Consider the following 16,060-nt stretch of genomic DNA (forward strand, 5'->3'; position numbering starts at 1 on the left):
ATATCACATCATTGTATCTGTCCCATTATGATGGGCAGGGCCATTGAGGCCACTTCCATTTCGAAGTAGTCTGTTTTATTCTACTACTACGAGTCGGTAAACAAACTGAAAAGGTGTGTACTGCCACCGGGAGATTGTTGTTTAAACAGGTACAAACAATTTTACATTTAGCAGATCCTCTTACCCAGAGCGACTTACAGGAGCATTTAGGGTTAAGGGCACATCGACAGATCTTTCACCTAGTCGGCTCAGGGATTTGAACCAGTGACCTTCTGGTTACTGGCTCAATGCTCTTAACTGCTAGGCTACCTGCCACCCCCTATCTGGTCAAAGATTTGCCCCCTGCAGTTATGGAATGTTTGCTCACAAATAAAATTAATTGGCTGATCCCTCCTGGCGACCTTCCTTAACCCATAGGAAGTCCCAACCAGTTGACAACTTCAAAATGGTGAAAGTCCTCCATAGTGCTGCCCATGTTAAAATGAGCTTTTGGGCAATAGAGTCCTCTATCTATCTCTATGGTATGCCTGTAGTGGATAAAGTGAAGGAGTCATCCTTTCGGTCCTTGCTCCTCCCCCTGGCCTGTGAGTAAGGCAGTAGAGCCTTCAGCAGTGTAAGGAAAACCAGACATCACACTCAGAGACAAGGCACTGTTACTACTACACACACTCCCACACAGCACAGCATCCACACGGCTGTGATACTACACTCTCTGGCCTGTCCACTGAACTGACAACCTGAACACTCTACGACTCCATTGGACGATCGCTGAAATGGACTGAAACAGAGAGGATCCAAGTGGAAAAAGATGGTTCGTTGGTGGACTTTTTGACTTTGCGTTCAGTTCCGGGTTAAATCGCACCGAAGAGAAGTTGCCTTGACTATTTTTTCAATCTTTTTCTTCACTGTTCCTAAGGAGGCTCTCACACCCATACATAGTTAGATTTTTCGACTATCCTCCTCTCTGCGCCTCAGGAGTCTGTTCCAGTCTCTGCCTCTCAGGGGGTTGTGTTTTTCAGGGTCCATCTCCTGCCATCCTCCATGATGCTGACAGAGCCGTATGGGATGATGGGGTCCATGGGTTCCGAGGTGCGAGACCTGAGCTCTCTCTTACCCCCGGTGCCCTCCGTACCTTCCCTATCAGTGAGCAGCGGGGGCTGTGGCCTGCCCGTTGGGGGTGCCCCTCAGTGGGCACCTTACCTGGACCTCCACCCTGGCTCTCCCTACGGTTCCCTGCCCTCCCACCACTCCCTCATCAAGCAGGAGCCTGGCTGGGGCTCCACGGACCCTCTGGAGGACCCTCACTGTGGCCTGGGGGCCTTCACGTTGCACTTCTCTGGCCAGTTCACTGGGACAAGCCCCTGTCGGGTTGGGGCCTTCGGTGAGCCAGCTCCAAGCCAGTCCAGGGTGTTTCCTAATGGAGCCTACCTCCCAGGCTGTGTGGACAGCCCGCCGACCCACAGGAACCAGGGTAAGGCTGCTCTCTGCTCCCCTCTCTCCTCCTCTATAGCCACCTCATTGACCCTCTCTGGGCTCACTCTATCCTCTGCAGCATCTCTTGAATTCAGCTCAAGCTAAGCTGTCTACTCCTCACCACTCAAGGCCAAAGTTATTGTACATCTTCATTGCTTGCTGTTTGGGGTTTTAGGCTGGGTTTCTGTATAAGCACTTTATGACAACTGCTGATGTAAAAAGGGAGTTATAAATACATTTGATTGATTGATTGATTGTTAGGCCATCAGCGTTGCACCTACACTGTCTGATGTCAGTGACGGAGTGTGTCTGTGAGTTTCTCATGTGGCCATGCCCTACTTCCTGGGTCATTGTGTGAATGTGTTGGACTGTGTCTATTTGCATTGGGTGTAATTGTCCAGAGTTGATGTTTGGGCCTTGTCCACAGTGTTGTGTCTGAACAGGATGTTTTGTACTAGACAGGGTCGTTCTGCCCTGTACAGGGAAGAGAGCTGTCAGTTTTCCTATCGCTGGCCCGACTCACGGAGTTAATGCAACAATATGGCCTAGAGGTCTCCCTCAGCCTGTGTTCAAACACGTTCACTTTCACTTTTATTCTCAAAGAACATAGTGCTTCAAAATAATGAAACATAATAATACAAAAAGCAGTGTTTTAAAAAAATACCTAATTTAAATACAGCTGTAAATGTATTGTTGATTGTAATATCCAAGTTAAAGGGGCAATTAGCGGTTGAAACAATAACAATGCGTTTTCCCCATCCCTGTTTTGGTTAAAAGCTGAGGGACAGGGCTGGAGAAATGTAACCTCTCTCAAATACATAGACAGAGCTATGGATGCAAGAACTGGCCATCCATGATAGACAAATGATAGTTTTAACCATGATTTGAGGCTATATACTGTAGTGTTTATTTACATTTACTTTATTTACAAACATTGTAGCAAAACAAGATTATATGTTGGGTTCTGATGAGGTAGGACAGTTGAACTAAGCTCATGAGGCATTTATAAATTATATTATTGGAGAATCAATGTGTACATCATTTATAAATCCCCAAATGGATGTAGCAACTGCAGATTTCCCCTTTATCCCCCCCAGTATTTTGTAAAACTTACAAATTAATATTGTTTTGATGCTGTAGTTCTGGACAGTATTTTGTAAAACTTACAAATTAATATTGTTTTGATGCTGTAGTTCTGGACAGTATTTTGTAAAACTTACAAATTAATATTGTTTTGATGCTGTAGTTCTGGACAGTATTTTGTAAAACTTACAAATTAATATTGTTTTGATGCTGTAGTTCTGGACAGTATTTTGTAAAACTTACAAATGAATATTGTTTTGATGCTGTAGTTCTGGACAGTATTTTGTAAAACTTACAAATGAATATTGTTTTGATGCTGTAGTTCTGGACAGTATTTTGTAAAACTGTCTTCTTTTTTATTCAGCTAATTTCAAACCATCAGCTATTTCAGTTCAGTTGATCATTTCTCATCATTTCTGCATTTACTTTTTTTGTTTGTAAAAAAATCATAATATATTTATTTACATGACATAAACAGGAACATTGTTACATCATAGTAATCCCTGACATAATGAACGGAATCTATTTCTACCTAGCTATCACAAAATAATGTTGTCAACGATGGACACATATTCTACCTCATAGATGTGGTGGCTGGTACAACATTATTATAGCTATGATAATAAGCATGATAAACTTGTTGTTCACAAAATCTATTTATAATACAAAATGTTGTTTAATTAAGCAATTAGGCCCGAGTTGGTGTGGTATATGGCCAATATACCACGGTACAGGACTGTTCTTATGCACGACGCAACGCGGAGTGCTAGGACACAGCCCTTAGCCGTGGTACATTGTCCATATATCACAAACCCCCGAGATGCCTAATTGCTATTTTAAACTGGTTACCAACATAATTAGAACAATAAAAATTCATGTTTTGTGATATACGGTCTGACATACCACGGCTTTCAGCCAATCTGCATTCAGGGCTCGAACCACCAACTTCATAATACAATTTTATGTTCACTTTTCACTAATGAATTGTTCAACTCAAATTCAAATTCATAATGGGCCGAATCCGTAGCTGAGATGAGGGAGTAAACACAGCATTGACGTGCATATGAAAGACAGACCTACCATGCACACTAATCTCAAATTAGGATTCAGTCCATTAAGGGAGGAATTCATATGATGTCATATTTTACCAGTTTAGCTACATTATCAGTGTTTCCCCTCATTCAAAACAATGTAATCATATCTTCCCAGTTTAGCTACATTATCAGTGTTTCCCCTCATTCAAAACAATGTAATCATATCTTCCCAGTTTAGCTACATTATCAGTGTTTCCCCTCATTCAAAACAATGTAATCATATCTTCCCAGTTTAGCTACATTATCAGTGTTTCCCCTCATTCAAAACAATGTAATCATATTTTACCAGTTTAGCTACATTATCAGTGTTTCTCCTCATTCAAAACAATGTAATCATATCTTACCAGTTTAGCTACATTATCAGTGTTTCTCCTCATTCAAACAATGTAATCATATTTTCCCAGTTTAGCTACATTATTAGTGTTTCCCCTCATTCAAAACAATGTAATCATATTTTACCAGTTTAGCTACATTATCAGTGTTTCCCCTCATTCAAAACAATGTAATCATATTTTTTTACAAACTAAAATACTAATGCAGTATGATGACAAAGGATCAAATAAAAACCTTCCTATCAAAATGTTTCCTGATTTAAATGAACCTGTTTGGAAGACAACATTTTCCTGTATAATTTTCCTAGTTGTACAGTTTCTTACTGTGTCTAGTTACAGTCATATTACTGTTTATTCGGTCCCCCCTTAAACAAAGTAGACCTTATAAAGGCTTTATATACTATACATAAAGGCTTCATAAGCACTACATAAACGCTTCACAAATCATTTATAAGCGTATGTCATACTCTATAGAAGGTGTATAAAGGGTGACAAAACCATTGTAGGTTGAATTGCCAAATGTGACAAAACACACTATGTATGTTCATACACCATTTACAGAGCGTGAGATAAGCTTAAAGATGATTAGTGAAGCATTTATGTAGTGTTTATGAAGCCTTTATGTATGCTCTATGAAGCCCTCAAAAGTTGTTTAAAGAGGTGTGAAGATGTTGACTAGTAAAGCTAACAGTATAGTCGCCATACAGGGCGTGGGAAAAGGACATTACCTTGGACCGTCACTGTCTGTGCCATAGAAATTGATAACACACCTGCGCACAGCACACACTAATGCACGCATCGCACACGCGTGTGTTCATCCATGCATGCACACACACACAAGCACGCACACACAAGCACGCACACACACACACACACACACACACACACACACACACACACACACGTGAAAACACACGCCTGATTCTTAGGATTTCTGGAATGTTGTAACATTTGATGTTATGTGTTCTATGTGTGATAATGTTTGAGTGTTTTCATGTAGTTTCCTCAAAAACACCTCACATTCAAACACACTTTTTGCAGACTAACACTTAGCCTTACTTTATTATTGTCACGCCCTGACCATAGAGAGCCTTGTTATTCTCTATTTCGGTTAGGTCAGGGTGTTCCTATCTAGGTTGTTTATTTCTATGTTGGCCTGGTATGGTTCCCAATCAGAGGCAGCTGTTTATCGTTGTCTCTGATTGGGGATCATATTTAGGCAGCCATTTCCCCACCGTGTTTTGTGGGATCTTGTTTTTGTGTTGTTGCCTGTGAGCACTCCAGAACGTCACGTTTCGTTTCTTCTTTGTTGTTTTGTTGTGCACTTCACTTATCATAAAAGATGTGGAACCCATATCACGCTGCGCTTTGGTCTGAGTATGCTTACGACTATCGTGACAATTATCCAGACCTTGAGAACACTTTTCCTTCCAAAGGAGAAACCTATCCTGAGCCCAAATTGCAATGATCCGCTCCGAAACAGGCTTTTCTAAATCAAAATTATATATTGGGTTAAGATGTTTACTCCAAGATTTACACAAAGCCTAAAAGAATATCTAGGGTCTATATTTCTCTCCAATTTCCGAATCCCATATTGTTCATTATTTTCATTTAAAAACAAATGTTGACATGAGACAAGCGCTGACTTACGGGTTTCTTTTATTTATTCGTCCCAATAGTATTTGGGGTCTTTTATTAGTCCCAATAGTATTTGGGGTCTTGTTCTCCCAAGATCTGACCCCAGAAGATAAGTCAGGGGAATTGTTTAACTGATATTTATCTGAATTTATATTTAATTTCTCTGTTTCCTGTGTGCTATTATTGAGACGTTATCAAATTTGACAACAGCAATAAACATGATAATTTGTCAACAAAGAGAGTCTATTTTCAGTATTGATTCATACTTCCATTGGTCATATAGGGTTTAGCCTGTGTGATCGGTAATGTGAGGCTCATAGGGTTTAGCCTGTGTGATTGGTAATGTGAGGCTCATAGGGTTTAGCCTGTGTGATTGGTATTGTGAGGCTCATATAGGGTTTAGCCTGTGTGATTGGTAATGTGAGGCTCATAGGGTTTAGCCTGTGTGATTGGTAATGTGAGGCTCATAGGGTTTAGCCTGTGTGATTGGTAATGTGAGGCTCATATAGGGGTTAGCCTGTGTGATTGGTAATGTGAGGCTCATATGGTTTAGCCTGTGTGATCGGTAATGTGAGGCTCATAGGGTTTAGCCTCTGTGATTGGTAATGTGAGGCTCATAGGGTTTAGCCTGTGTGATTGGTAATGTGAGGCTCATATAGGGTTTAGCCTGTGTGATTGGTAATGTGAGGCTCATATAGGGTTTAGCCTGTGTGATTGGTAATGTGAGGCTCATATAGGGGTTAGCCTGTGTGATTGGTAATGTGAGGCTCATAGGGTTTAGCCTGTGTGATTGGTAATGTGAGGCTCATATAGGGTTTAGCCTGTGTGATTGGTAATGTGAGGCTCATATAGGGTTTAGCCTGTGTGATTGGTAATGTGAGGCTCATATAGGGTTTAGCCTGTGTGATTGGTAATGTGAGGCTCATATAGGGTTTAGCCTGTGTGATTGGTAATGTGAGGCTCATATAGGGTTTAGCCTGTGTGATTGGTAATGTGAGGCTCAGACCCACTGAGCACTGAGAGTTTGTTGATTCTGTGGAAAGTAGTTTTTGATGAAGTGGTCTGTGGGTCAGTGTGGGACTTTAAGGGCTCCAGTGATTTAGAGACGTGTAGGTGAGTCAGTCTCCTCAGGAACTGTCCAACACTCCCCTTGACTCCTGTCCTGCTAATGTCATGTGTGGGTGAGTGTGTGCGTGAATATGTGCATGCTTGTGTGTGTGCGTGTGAGTGTGTGTGCTTGTGCGTTTGTGTGTATGAGCAAGTGCAGACACACACACCACTTGGTCCTTAGATTTACTGACCTTCATATTCTCTGGATGCCAACTTTCCTCTCCAGCTTTACTGAAACCGTGAATGAAAACCTTCCAGGGAGACGGGGTTCAGTGGTGTCATAAACTTACTACAGTGATGTTGCTATGAGGATTCAGATATCCGTCCGGCTCCCGGAGACTCACAGTTTCCTCCAAAATGTTGCCATGATGGTGAAACTGAGAAAGTATTGTCTTTATAATGTGTCTTTTCTCTGTAGGTTATGGGACAGTAGGTCTGGACGGGGCTCCCAGCTATGGTCACACTCCGTCTCAACACTCCCCTCAGTTCTCCTGTCATTCATTCAAACACGAGGACATCCTGTCCCCTCCAACTACCATGGGTAACATTCACTGTCCTTAACACTTCCTGTCCACCTGTGTGTATGATAGTGTGTGTGTGTTTTAGTGTTTGTGTGTGTGTGTGCAGCATGTGACAGTTAACCTCACAAACAATGAAGACTCTGAGGTCTCAGCAAGGTTAGTAAGGAAGTCACCCAGAGGTTACAGGGCTATAAATGACTATCATCCATTCTCTCTCCCTGTCTCCCCTCAACCTCTCTCTCTGTGTTTTTAACACCACCTCTCGCTATGCTCTTATTCAAAGCTGTGTACGTTTTCTTTTCATTTTGGTCAAATGAATATACTGGCTCTGGAAATGATAAGGAAACAGCTTTATGAGAGACTTGGTGGAATGTTGACCGCCACCAGGGGACCAATCCACAACTGAGCCAGAGAAGGAGCTATGAAGGTCCTTTAAAAGGAGTTGGGTTGGTTTACCACCTCTGGGAGGACTGCTGTTTTGATCATTGTTTAGAGGAAACGTGTTTTTATTGGTGTTTGTGTGGGAGTCTGTCTGTCTGTCTGTCTGTCTGCCTGTCTGTGTGTGTGTGTGTGTCTGTGTTTGGGGATGACATATCTTTTCTCTGTGACTCCTGGGGATATAGCAGCAGAGATAGTCAGCTGGTAAACAGACCAATCTGGTGTTATATTGAGCATGTGGTTTCATCGTGCTGTAACTACTGTCCAACAGGTCTTTATGCTAATTCATTGGTTTGTTTGTCTGGTTCATTTACTGTATGCTATGCAGGTGACCAGCAGTACCCTGCCCCTCCCCCCATGTTTGGTTGCCACCCCCCCTCAGAGAACTGTCCAACCAGCCAGGCTCTACTGCTGAGGAACTATAACAGGTACCTTTCTGTTCACAAACCTCCTCATCACCTTGGATCTCTATAGCTTGAGATCCATACGCCTGACTCTCATACCATTACACTGTACATGTTTGTGCTACCATTGCTAGGATACCAGGGTTCATTTTGACTACATAGTTATTTAGGATCTGACTCCAGTGATGATCACAGATAGATACTCATTGTACTGTATTTATATTTCAACCAGGAAGTCCTATAGAGATAATAATAATAATAAGCCTATATAATAATATATATATATATTCAATGGCCTTTGATGAGCTCATCAAATGTCAGTCTGTCTTTGAGAGGGAGGAGGACCTTATGACCAATGGAAGGAAGTGAGATCACCAGGGTAGGAAGGAAGTGAGATCACCAGGGTATGAAGGAGGTGTACGTCTGAGACTGTACACAGAGCTAAATCAAATCAAATCAAATGTTATTTGTCACATGCGCCAAATACAACAGGTGTAGTAGACCTTACAGTGAAATGCTGAATACAACAGGTGTAGTAGACCTTACAGTGAAATGCTTACTAACAAGCCCTTAACCAACAATGCAGTTTTAAGAAAGTACCTAAAAAAAACAATAGATAAGAAAAACAAATGATTAAAGAGGAGCAGTAAATAACAACAGCGGGGCGAAATACAGGGGGTACCGGTACAGAGTCAATGTGGAGGTTATATACAGGGGGTACCGGTACAGAGTCAATGTGGAGGCTATATGCAGGGGGTACCGGTACAGAGTCAATGTGGAGGCTATATACAGGGGGTACCGGTACAGAGTCAATGTGGAGGCTATATACAGGGGGTACTGGTACAGAGTCAATGTGGAGGCTATATACAGGTGGTACCGGTACAGAGTCAATGTGGAGGCTATATTCAGGGGGTACCGGTACAGAGTCAATGTGGAGGTTATATGCAGGGGGTACCGGTACAGAGTCAATGTGGAGGCTATATGCAGGGGGTACCGGTACAGAGTCAATGTGGAGGCTATATACAGGGGGTACCGGTACAGAGTCAATGTGGAGGCTATATACAGGGGGTACAGGTACAGAGTCAATGTGGAGGCTATATACAGGGGGTACCGGTACAGAGTCAATGTGGAGGCTATATACAGGGGGTACAGGTACAGAGTCAATGTGGAGGCTATATACAGGGGGTACCGGTACAGAGTCAATGTGGAGACTATATACAGGGGGTACCGGTACAGAGTCAATGTGGAGGCTATATACAGGGGGTACCGGTACAGAGTCAATGTGGAGACTAAATACAGGGGGTACCGGTACAGAGTCAATGTGGAGGTTATATACAGGGGGTACCGGTACAGAGTCAATGTGGAGGCTATATACAGGGGGTACCGGTACAGAGTCAATGTGGAGGTTATATACAGGGGGTACCGGTACAGAGTCAATGTGGAGGCTATATACAGGGGGTACCGGTACAGAGTCAATGTGGAGGCTATATACAGGGGGTACCGGTACAGAGTCAATGTGGAGGTTATATACAGGGGGTACCGGTACAGAGTCAATGTGGAGGCTATATGCAGGGGGTACCGGTACAGAGTCAATGTGGAGGTTATATACAGGGGGTACCGGTACAGAGTCAATGTGGAGGCTATATACAGGGGGTACCGGTACAGAGTCAATGTGGAGGCTATATACAGGGGGTACCGGTACAGAGTCAATGTAGAGGCTATATACAGGGGGTACCGGTACAGAGTCAATGTGGAGGTTATATACAGGGGGTACCGGTACAGAGTCAATGTGGAGACTATATTCAGGGGGTACCGGTACAGAGTCAATGTGGAGGCTATATACAGGGGGTACCGGTACAGAGTCAATGTGTTGGCTATATACAAGGGGTACCGGTACAGAGTCAATGTGGAGACTATATTCAGGGGGTACCGGTACAGAGTCAATGTGGAGGCTATATACAGGGGGTACCGGTACAGAGTCAATGTGGAGACTATATTCAGGGGGTATCGGTACAGAGTCAATGTGGAGACTATATACAGAGGGTACCGGTACAGAGTCAATGTGGAGGCTATATACAGGGGGTACCGGTACAGAGTCAACGTGGGGGCTATATACAGGGGGTACCGGTACAGAGTCAATGTGGAGGCCAAATACAGGGGGTACCGGTACAGAGTCACTGTGGAGGCTATATACAGGGGGTACCGGTACAGAGTCAATGTGGAGGTTATATACAGGGGGTACCGGTACAGAGTCAATGTGGAGGTTATATACAGGGGGTACCGGTACAGAGTCAATGTGGAGGCTATATACAGGGGGTACCGGTACAGAGTCAATGTGGAGACTATATACAGGGGGTACCGGTACAGAGTCAATGTGGAGGCTATATACAGGGGGTACCGGTACAGAGTCAATGTGGAGACTAAATACAGGGGGTACCGGTACAGAGTCAATGTGGAGGTTATATACAGGGGGTACCGGTACAGAGTCAATGTGGAGGCTATATACAGGGGGTACCGGTACAGAGTCAATGTGGAGGTTATATACAGGGGGTACCGGTACAGAGTCAATGTGGAGGCTATATACAGGGGGTACCGGTACAGAGTCAATGTGGAGGTTATATACAGGGGGTACCGGTACAGAGTCAATGTGGAGGCTATATGCAGGGGGTACCGGTACAGAGTCAATGTGGAGGCTATATACAGGGGGTACCGGTACAGAGTCAATGTAGAGGCTATATACAGGGGGTACCGGTACAGAGTCAATGTGGAGGTTATATACAGGGGGTACCGGTACAGAGTCAATGTGGAGACTATATTCAGGGGGTACCGGTACAGAGTCAATGTGGAGGCTATATACAGGGGGTACCGGTACAGAGTCAATGTGTTGGCTATATACAGGGGGTACCGGTACAGAGTCAATGTGGAGACTATATTCAGGGGGTACCGGTACAGAGTCAATGTGGAGGCTATATACAGGGGGTACCGGTACAGAGTCAATGTGGAGACTATATTCAGGGGGTATCGGTACAGAGTCAATGTGGAGACTATATACAGAGGGTACCGGTACAGAGTCAATGTGGAGGCTATATACAGGGGGTACCGGTACAGAGTCAACGTGGGGGCTATATGCAGGGGGTACCGGTACAGAGTCAATGTGGAGTCCAAATACAGGGGGTACCGGTACAGAGTCACTGTGGAGGCTATATACAGGGGGTACCGGTACAGAGTCAATGTGGAGGTTATATACAGGGGGTACCGGTACAGAGTCAATGTGGAGGTTATATACAGGGGGTACCGGTACAGAGTCAATGTGGAGGTTATATACAGGGGGTACCGGTACAGAGTCAACGTGGAGGTTATATACAGGGGGTACCGGTACAGAGTCAATGTGGAGGTTATATACAGGGGGTACCGGTACAGAGTCAATGTGGAGGTTATATACAGGGGGTACCGGTACAGAGTCAATGTGGAGGCTATATACAGGGGGTACCGGTACAGAGTCAATGTGGAGGTTATATACAGGGGGTACCGGTACAGAGTCAATGTGGAGGTTATATACAGGGGGTACCGGTACAGAGTCAACGTGGAGGTTATATACAGGGGGTACCGGTACAGAGTCAATGTGGAGGCTATATACAGGGGGTACTGGTACAGAGTCAACGTGGAGGTTATATACAGGGGGTACCGGTACAGAGTCAATGTGGAGGCTATATACAGGGGGTACCGGTACAGAGTCAATGTGGAGGCTATATACAGGGGGTACCGGTACAGAGTCAATGTGGAGGCTATATACAGGGGGTACCGGTACAGAGTCAATGTGGAGGCTATATACAGGGGGTACCGGTACAGAGTCAATGTGGAGGCTATATACAGGGGGTACCGGTACAGAGTCAATGTGGAGGCTATATACAGGGGGTACCGGTACAGAGTCAATGTGGAGGCTATATACAGGGGGTACCGGTACAGAGTCAATGTGGAGGCCATATACAGGGGGTACCGGTACAGAGTCAATGTGGAGGCTATATGCAGGGGGTACCGGTACAGAGTCAATGTGGAGGTTATATACAGGGGGTACCGGTACAGAGTCAATGTGGAGGCTATATACAGGGGGTAACGGTACAGAGTCAATGTGGAGGCCATATACAGCGGGTACCGGTACAGAGTCAATGTGGAGGCTATATACAGGGGGTACCGGTACAGAGTCAATGTGGAGGCTATATACAGGGGGTACCGGTACAGAGTCAATGTGGAGGCTATATACAGGGGGTAACGGTACAGAGTCAATGTGGAGGCCAAATACAGGGGGTACTGGTACAGAGTCAATGTGGAGGCTATATACAGGGGGTACCGGTACAGAGTCAATGTGGAGGCTATATACAGGGGGTACCGGTACAGAGTCAATGTGGAGGCTATATACAGGGGGTAACGGTACAGAGTCAATGTGGAGGCCAAATACAGGGGGTACTGGTACAGAGTCAATGTGGAGGCTATATACAGGGGGTACCGGTACAGAGTCAATGTGGAGGCTATATACAGGGGGTACCGGTACAGAGTCAATGTGGAGGCTATATACAGGGGGTAACGGTACAGAGTCAATGTGGAGGCCAAATACAGGGGGTACTGGTACAGAGTCAATGTGGAGGCTATATACAGGGGGTACCGGTACAGAGTCAATGTGGAGGCTATATACAGGGGGTACCGGTACAGAGTCAATGTGGAGGCTATATACAGGGGGTACTGGTACAGAGTCAATGTGGAGGCTATATACAGGGTGTTACGGTACAGAGTCAATGTGGATGCTATATACAGGGGGTACCGGTACAGAGTCAATGTGGAGGCTATATACAGGGGTAACTGTACAGAGTCAATGTGTTGGCTATATACAGGGGGTACCGGTACAGAGTCAATGTGGAGGCTATATACAGGGGGTACCGGTACAGAGTCAATGTGGAGGCTATATACAGGGGGTACCGGTACAGAGTCAATGTGGAGGCTATATACAGGGGGTACCGGTACAGAGTCAATGTGGAGGCTATATACAGGGGGTACCGGTACAGAGTCAATGTGGAGGCTATATACAGGGGGTACCGGTACAGAGTCAATGTGGAGGCTATATACAGGGGGTACCGGTACAGAGTCAATGTGGAGGCTATATACAGGGGGTACCGGTACAGAGTCAATGTGGAGGCTATATACAGGGGGTACCGGTACAGAGTCAATGTGGAGGCTATATACAGGGGGTACCGGTACAGAGTCAATGTGGAGGCTATATACAGGGGGTACCGGTACAGAGTCAATGTGGAGGCTATATACAGGGGGTACCGGTACAGAGTCAATGTGGAGGCTATATACAGGGGGTACCGGTACAGAGTCAATGTGGAGGCTATATACAGGGGGTACCGGTACAGAGTCAATGTGGAGGCCATATACAGGGGGTACCGGTACAGAGTCAATGTGGAGGCTATATGCAGGGGGTACCGGTACAGAGTCAATGTGGAGGTTATATACAGGGGGTACCGGTACAGAGTCAATGTGGAGGCTATATACAGGGGGTAACGGTACAGAGTCAATGTGGAGGCCATATACAGCGGGTACCGGTACAGAGTCAATGTGGAGGCTATATACAGGGGGTACCGGTACAGAGTCAATGTGGAGGCTATATACAGGGGGTACCGGTACAGAGTCAATGTGGAGGCTATATACAGGGGGTAACGGTACAGAGTCAATGTGGAGGCCAAATACAGGGGGTACTGGTACAGAGTCAATGTGGAGGCTATATACAGGGGGTACCGGTACAGAGTCAATGTGGAGGCTATATACAGGGGGTACCGGTACAGAGTCAATGTGGAGGCTATATACAGGGGGTAACGGTACAGAGTCAATGTGGAGGCCAAATACAGGGGGTACTGGTACAGAGTCAATGTGGAGGCTATATACAGGGGGTACCGGTACAGAGTCAATGTGGAGGCTATATACAGGGGGTACCGGTACAGAGTCAATGTGGAGGCTATATACAGGGGGTAACGGTACAGAGTCAATGTGGAGGCCAAATACAGGGGGTACTGGTACAGAGTCAATGTGGAGGCTATATACAGGGGGTACCGGTACAGAGTCAATGTGGAGGCTATATACAGGGGGTACCGGTACAGAGTCAATGTGGAGGCTATATACAGGGGGTACTGGTACAGAGTCAATGTGGAGGCTATATACAGGGTGTTACGGTACAGAGTCAATGTGGATGCTATATACAGGGGGTACCGGTACAGAGTCAATGTGGAGGCTATATACAGGGGTAACTGTACAGAGTCAATGTGTTGGCTATATACAGGGGGTACCGGTACAGAGTCAATGTGGAGGCTATATACAGGGGGTACCGGTACAGAGTCAATGTGGAGGCTATATACAGGGGGTACCGGTGCAGAGTCAATGTGGAGGCTATATACAGGGGGTACCGGTACAGAGTCAATGTGGAGGCTATATACAGGGGGTACCGGTACAGAGTCAATGTGGATGCTATATACAGGGGGTACCGGTACAGAGTCACTGTGGAGGCTATATGCAGGGGGTACCGGTACAGAGTCAATGTGGAGGTTATATACAGGGGGTACCGGTACAGAGTCAATGTGGAGGCTAAATACAGGGGGTACCGGTACAGAGTCAATGTGGAGGCTATATACAGGGGGTACCGGTACAGAGTCAATGTGGAGGCTATATACAGGGGGTACCGGTACAGAGTCAATGTGGAGGCTATATACAGGGGGTAACGGTACAGAGTCAATGTGGAGGCCAAATACAGGGGGTACTGGTACAGAGTCAATGTGGAGGCTATATACAGGGGGTACCGGTACAGAGTCAATGTGGAGGCTATATACAGGGGGTACCGGTACAGAGTCAATGTGGAGGCTATATACAGGGGGTACCGGTACAGAGTCAATGTGGAGGCTATATACAGGGGGTACCGGTACAGAGTCAATGTGGAGGCTATATACAGGGGGTACCGGTACAGAGTCAATGTGGAGGCTATATACAGGGGGTACTGGTACAGAGTCAATGTGGAGGCTATATACAGGGTGTTACGGTACAGAGTCAATGTGGATGCTATATACAGGGGGTACCGGTACAGAGTCAATGTGGAGGCTATATACAGGGGTAACTGTACAGAGTCAATGTGTTGGCTATATACAGGGGGTACCGGTACAGAGTCAATGTGGAGGCTATATACAGGGGGTACCGGTACAGAGTCAATGTGGAGGCTATATACAGGGGGTACCGGTGCAGAGTCAATGTGGAGGCTATATACAGGGGGTACCGGTACAGAGTCAATGTGGAGGCTATATACAGGGGGTACCGGTACAGAGTCAATGTGGATGCTATATACAGGGGGTACCGGTACAGAGTCACTGTGGAGGCTATATGCAGGGGGTACCGGTACAGAGTCAATGTGGAGGTTATATACAGGGGGTACCGGTACAGAGTCAATGTGGAGGCTAAATACAGGGGGTACCGGTACAGAGTCAATGTGGAGGCTATATACAGGGGGTACCGGTACAGAGTCAATGTGGAGGCTATATACAGGGGGTACCGGTACAGAGTCAATGTGGAGGCTATATACAGGGGGTACCGGTACAGAGTCAATGTGGAGGCTATATACAGGGGGTACTGGTACAGAGTCAATGTGGAGGCTATATACAGGGTGTTACGGTACAGAGTCAATGTGGATGCTATATACAGGGGGTACCGGTACAGAGTCACTGTGGAGGCTATATGCAGGGGGTACCGGTACAGAGTCAATGTGGAGGTTATATACAGGGGGTACCGGTACAGAGTCAATGTGGAGGCTAAATACAGGGGGTACCGGTACAGAGTCAATGTGGAGGCTATATACAGGGGGTACCGGTACAGAGTCAATGTGGAGGCTATATACAGGGGGTACCGGTACAGAGTCAATGTGGAGGCTATATACAGGG

The 16,060-nt window shown here is 45.7% G+C and overlaps 1 protein-coding gene across 3 annotated transcripts in view; it reads left to right on the top strand.

Annotated features, from left to right (window-relative positions):
* Positions 1–567: 567 nt before the first annotated feature.
* The window catches only part of wt1b (WT1 transcription factor b), a 24,326-nt gene continuing 8,833 nt past the window's right edge, over positions 568–16,060 (top strand). The window contains exons 1-3 of one of the 3 annotated variants that reach the window (XM_036979128.2): positions 568–1,471; positions 7,149–7,271; positions 8,018–8,117. In XM_036979128.2, coding sequence (XP_036835023.1) covers positions 1,042–1,471; positions 7,149–7,271; positions 8,018–8,117 — 653 coding nt within the window. In that variant the 5' untranslated portion in view covers positions 568–1,041. 3 annotated transcript variants of the gene reach the window in all.

The sequence above is a fragment of the Oncorhynchus mykiss genome, chromosome 6 (assembly GCF_057628025.1).
Source record: "Oncorhynchus mykiss isolate SJ-2025 chromosome 6, ASM5762802v1, whole genome shotgun sequence".
NCBI lineage: Eukaryota > Metazoa > Chordata > Actinopteri > Salmoniformes > Salmonidae > Oncorhynchus > Oncorhynchus mykiss.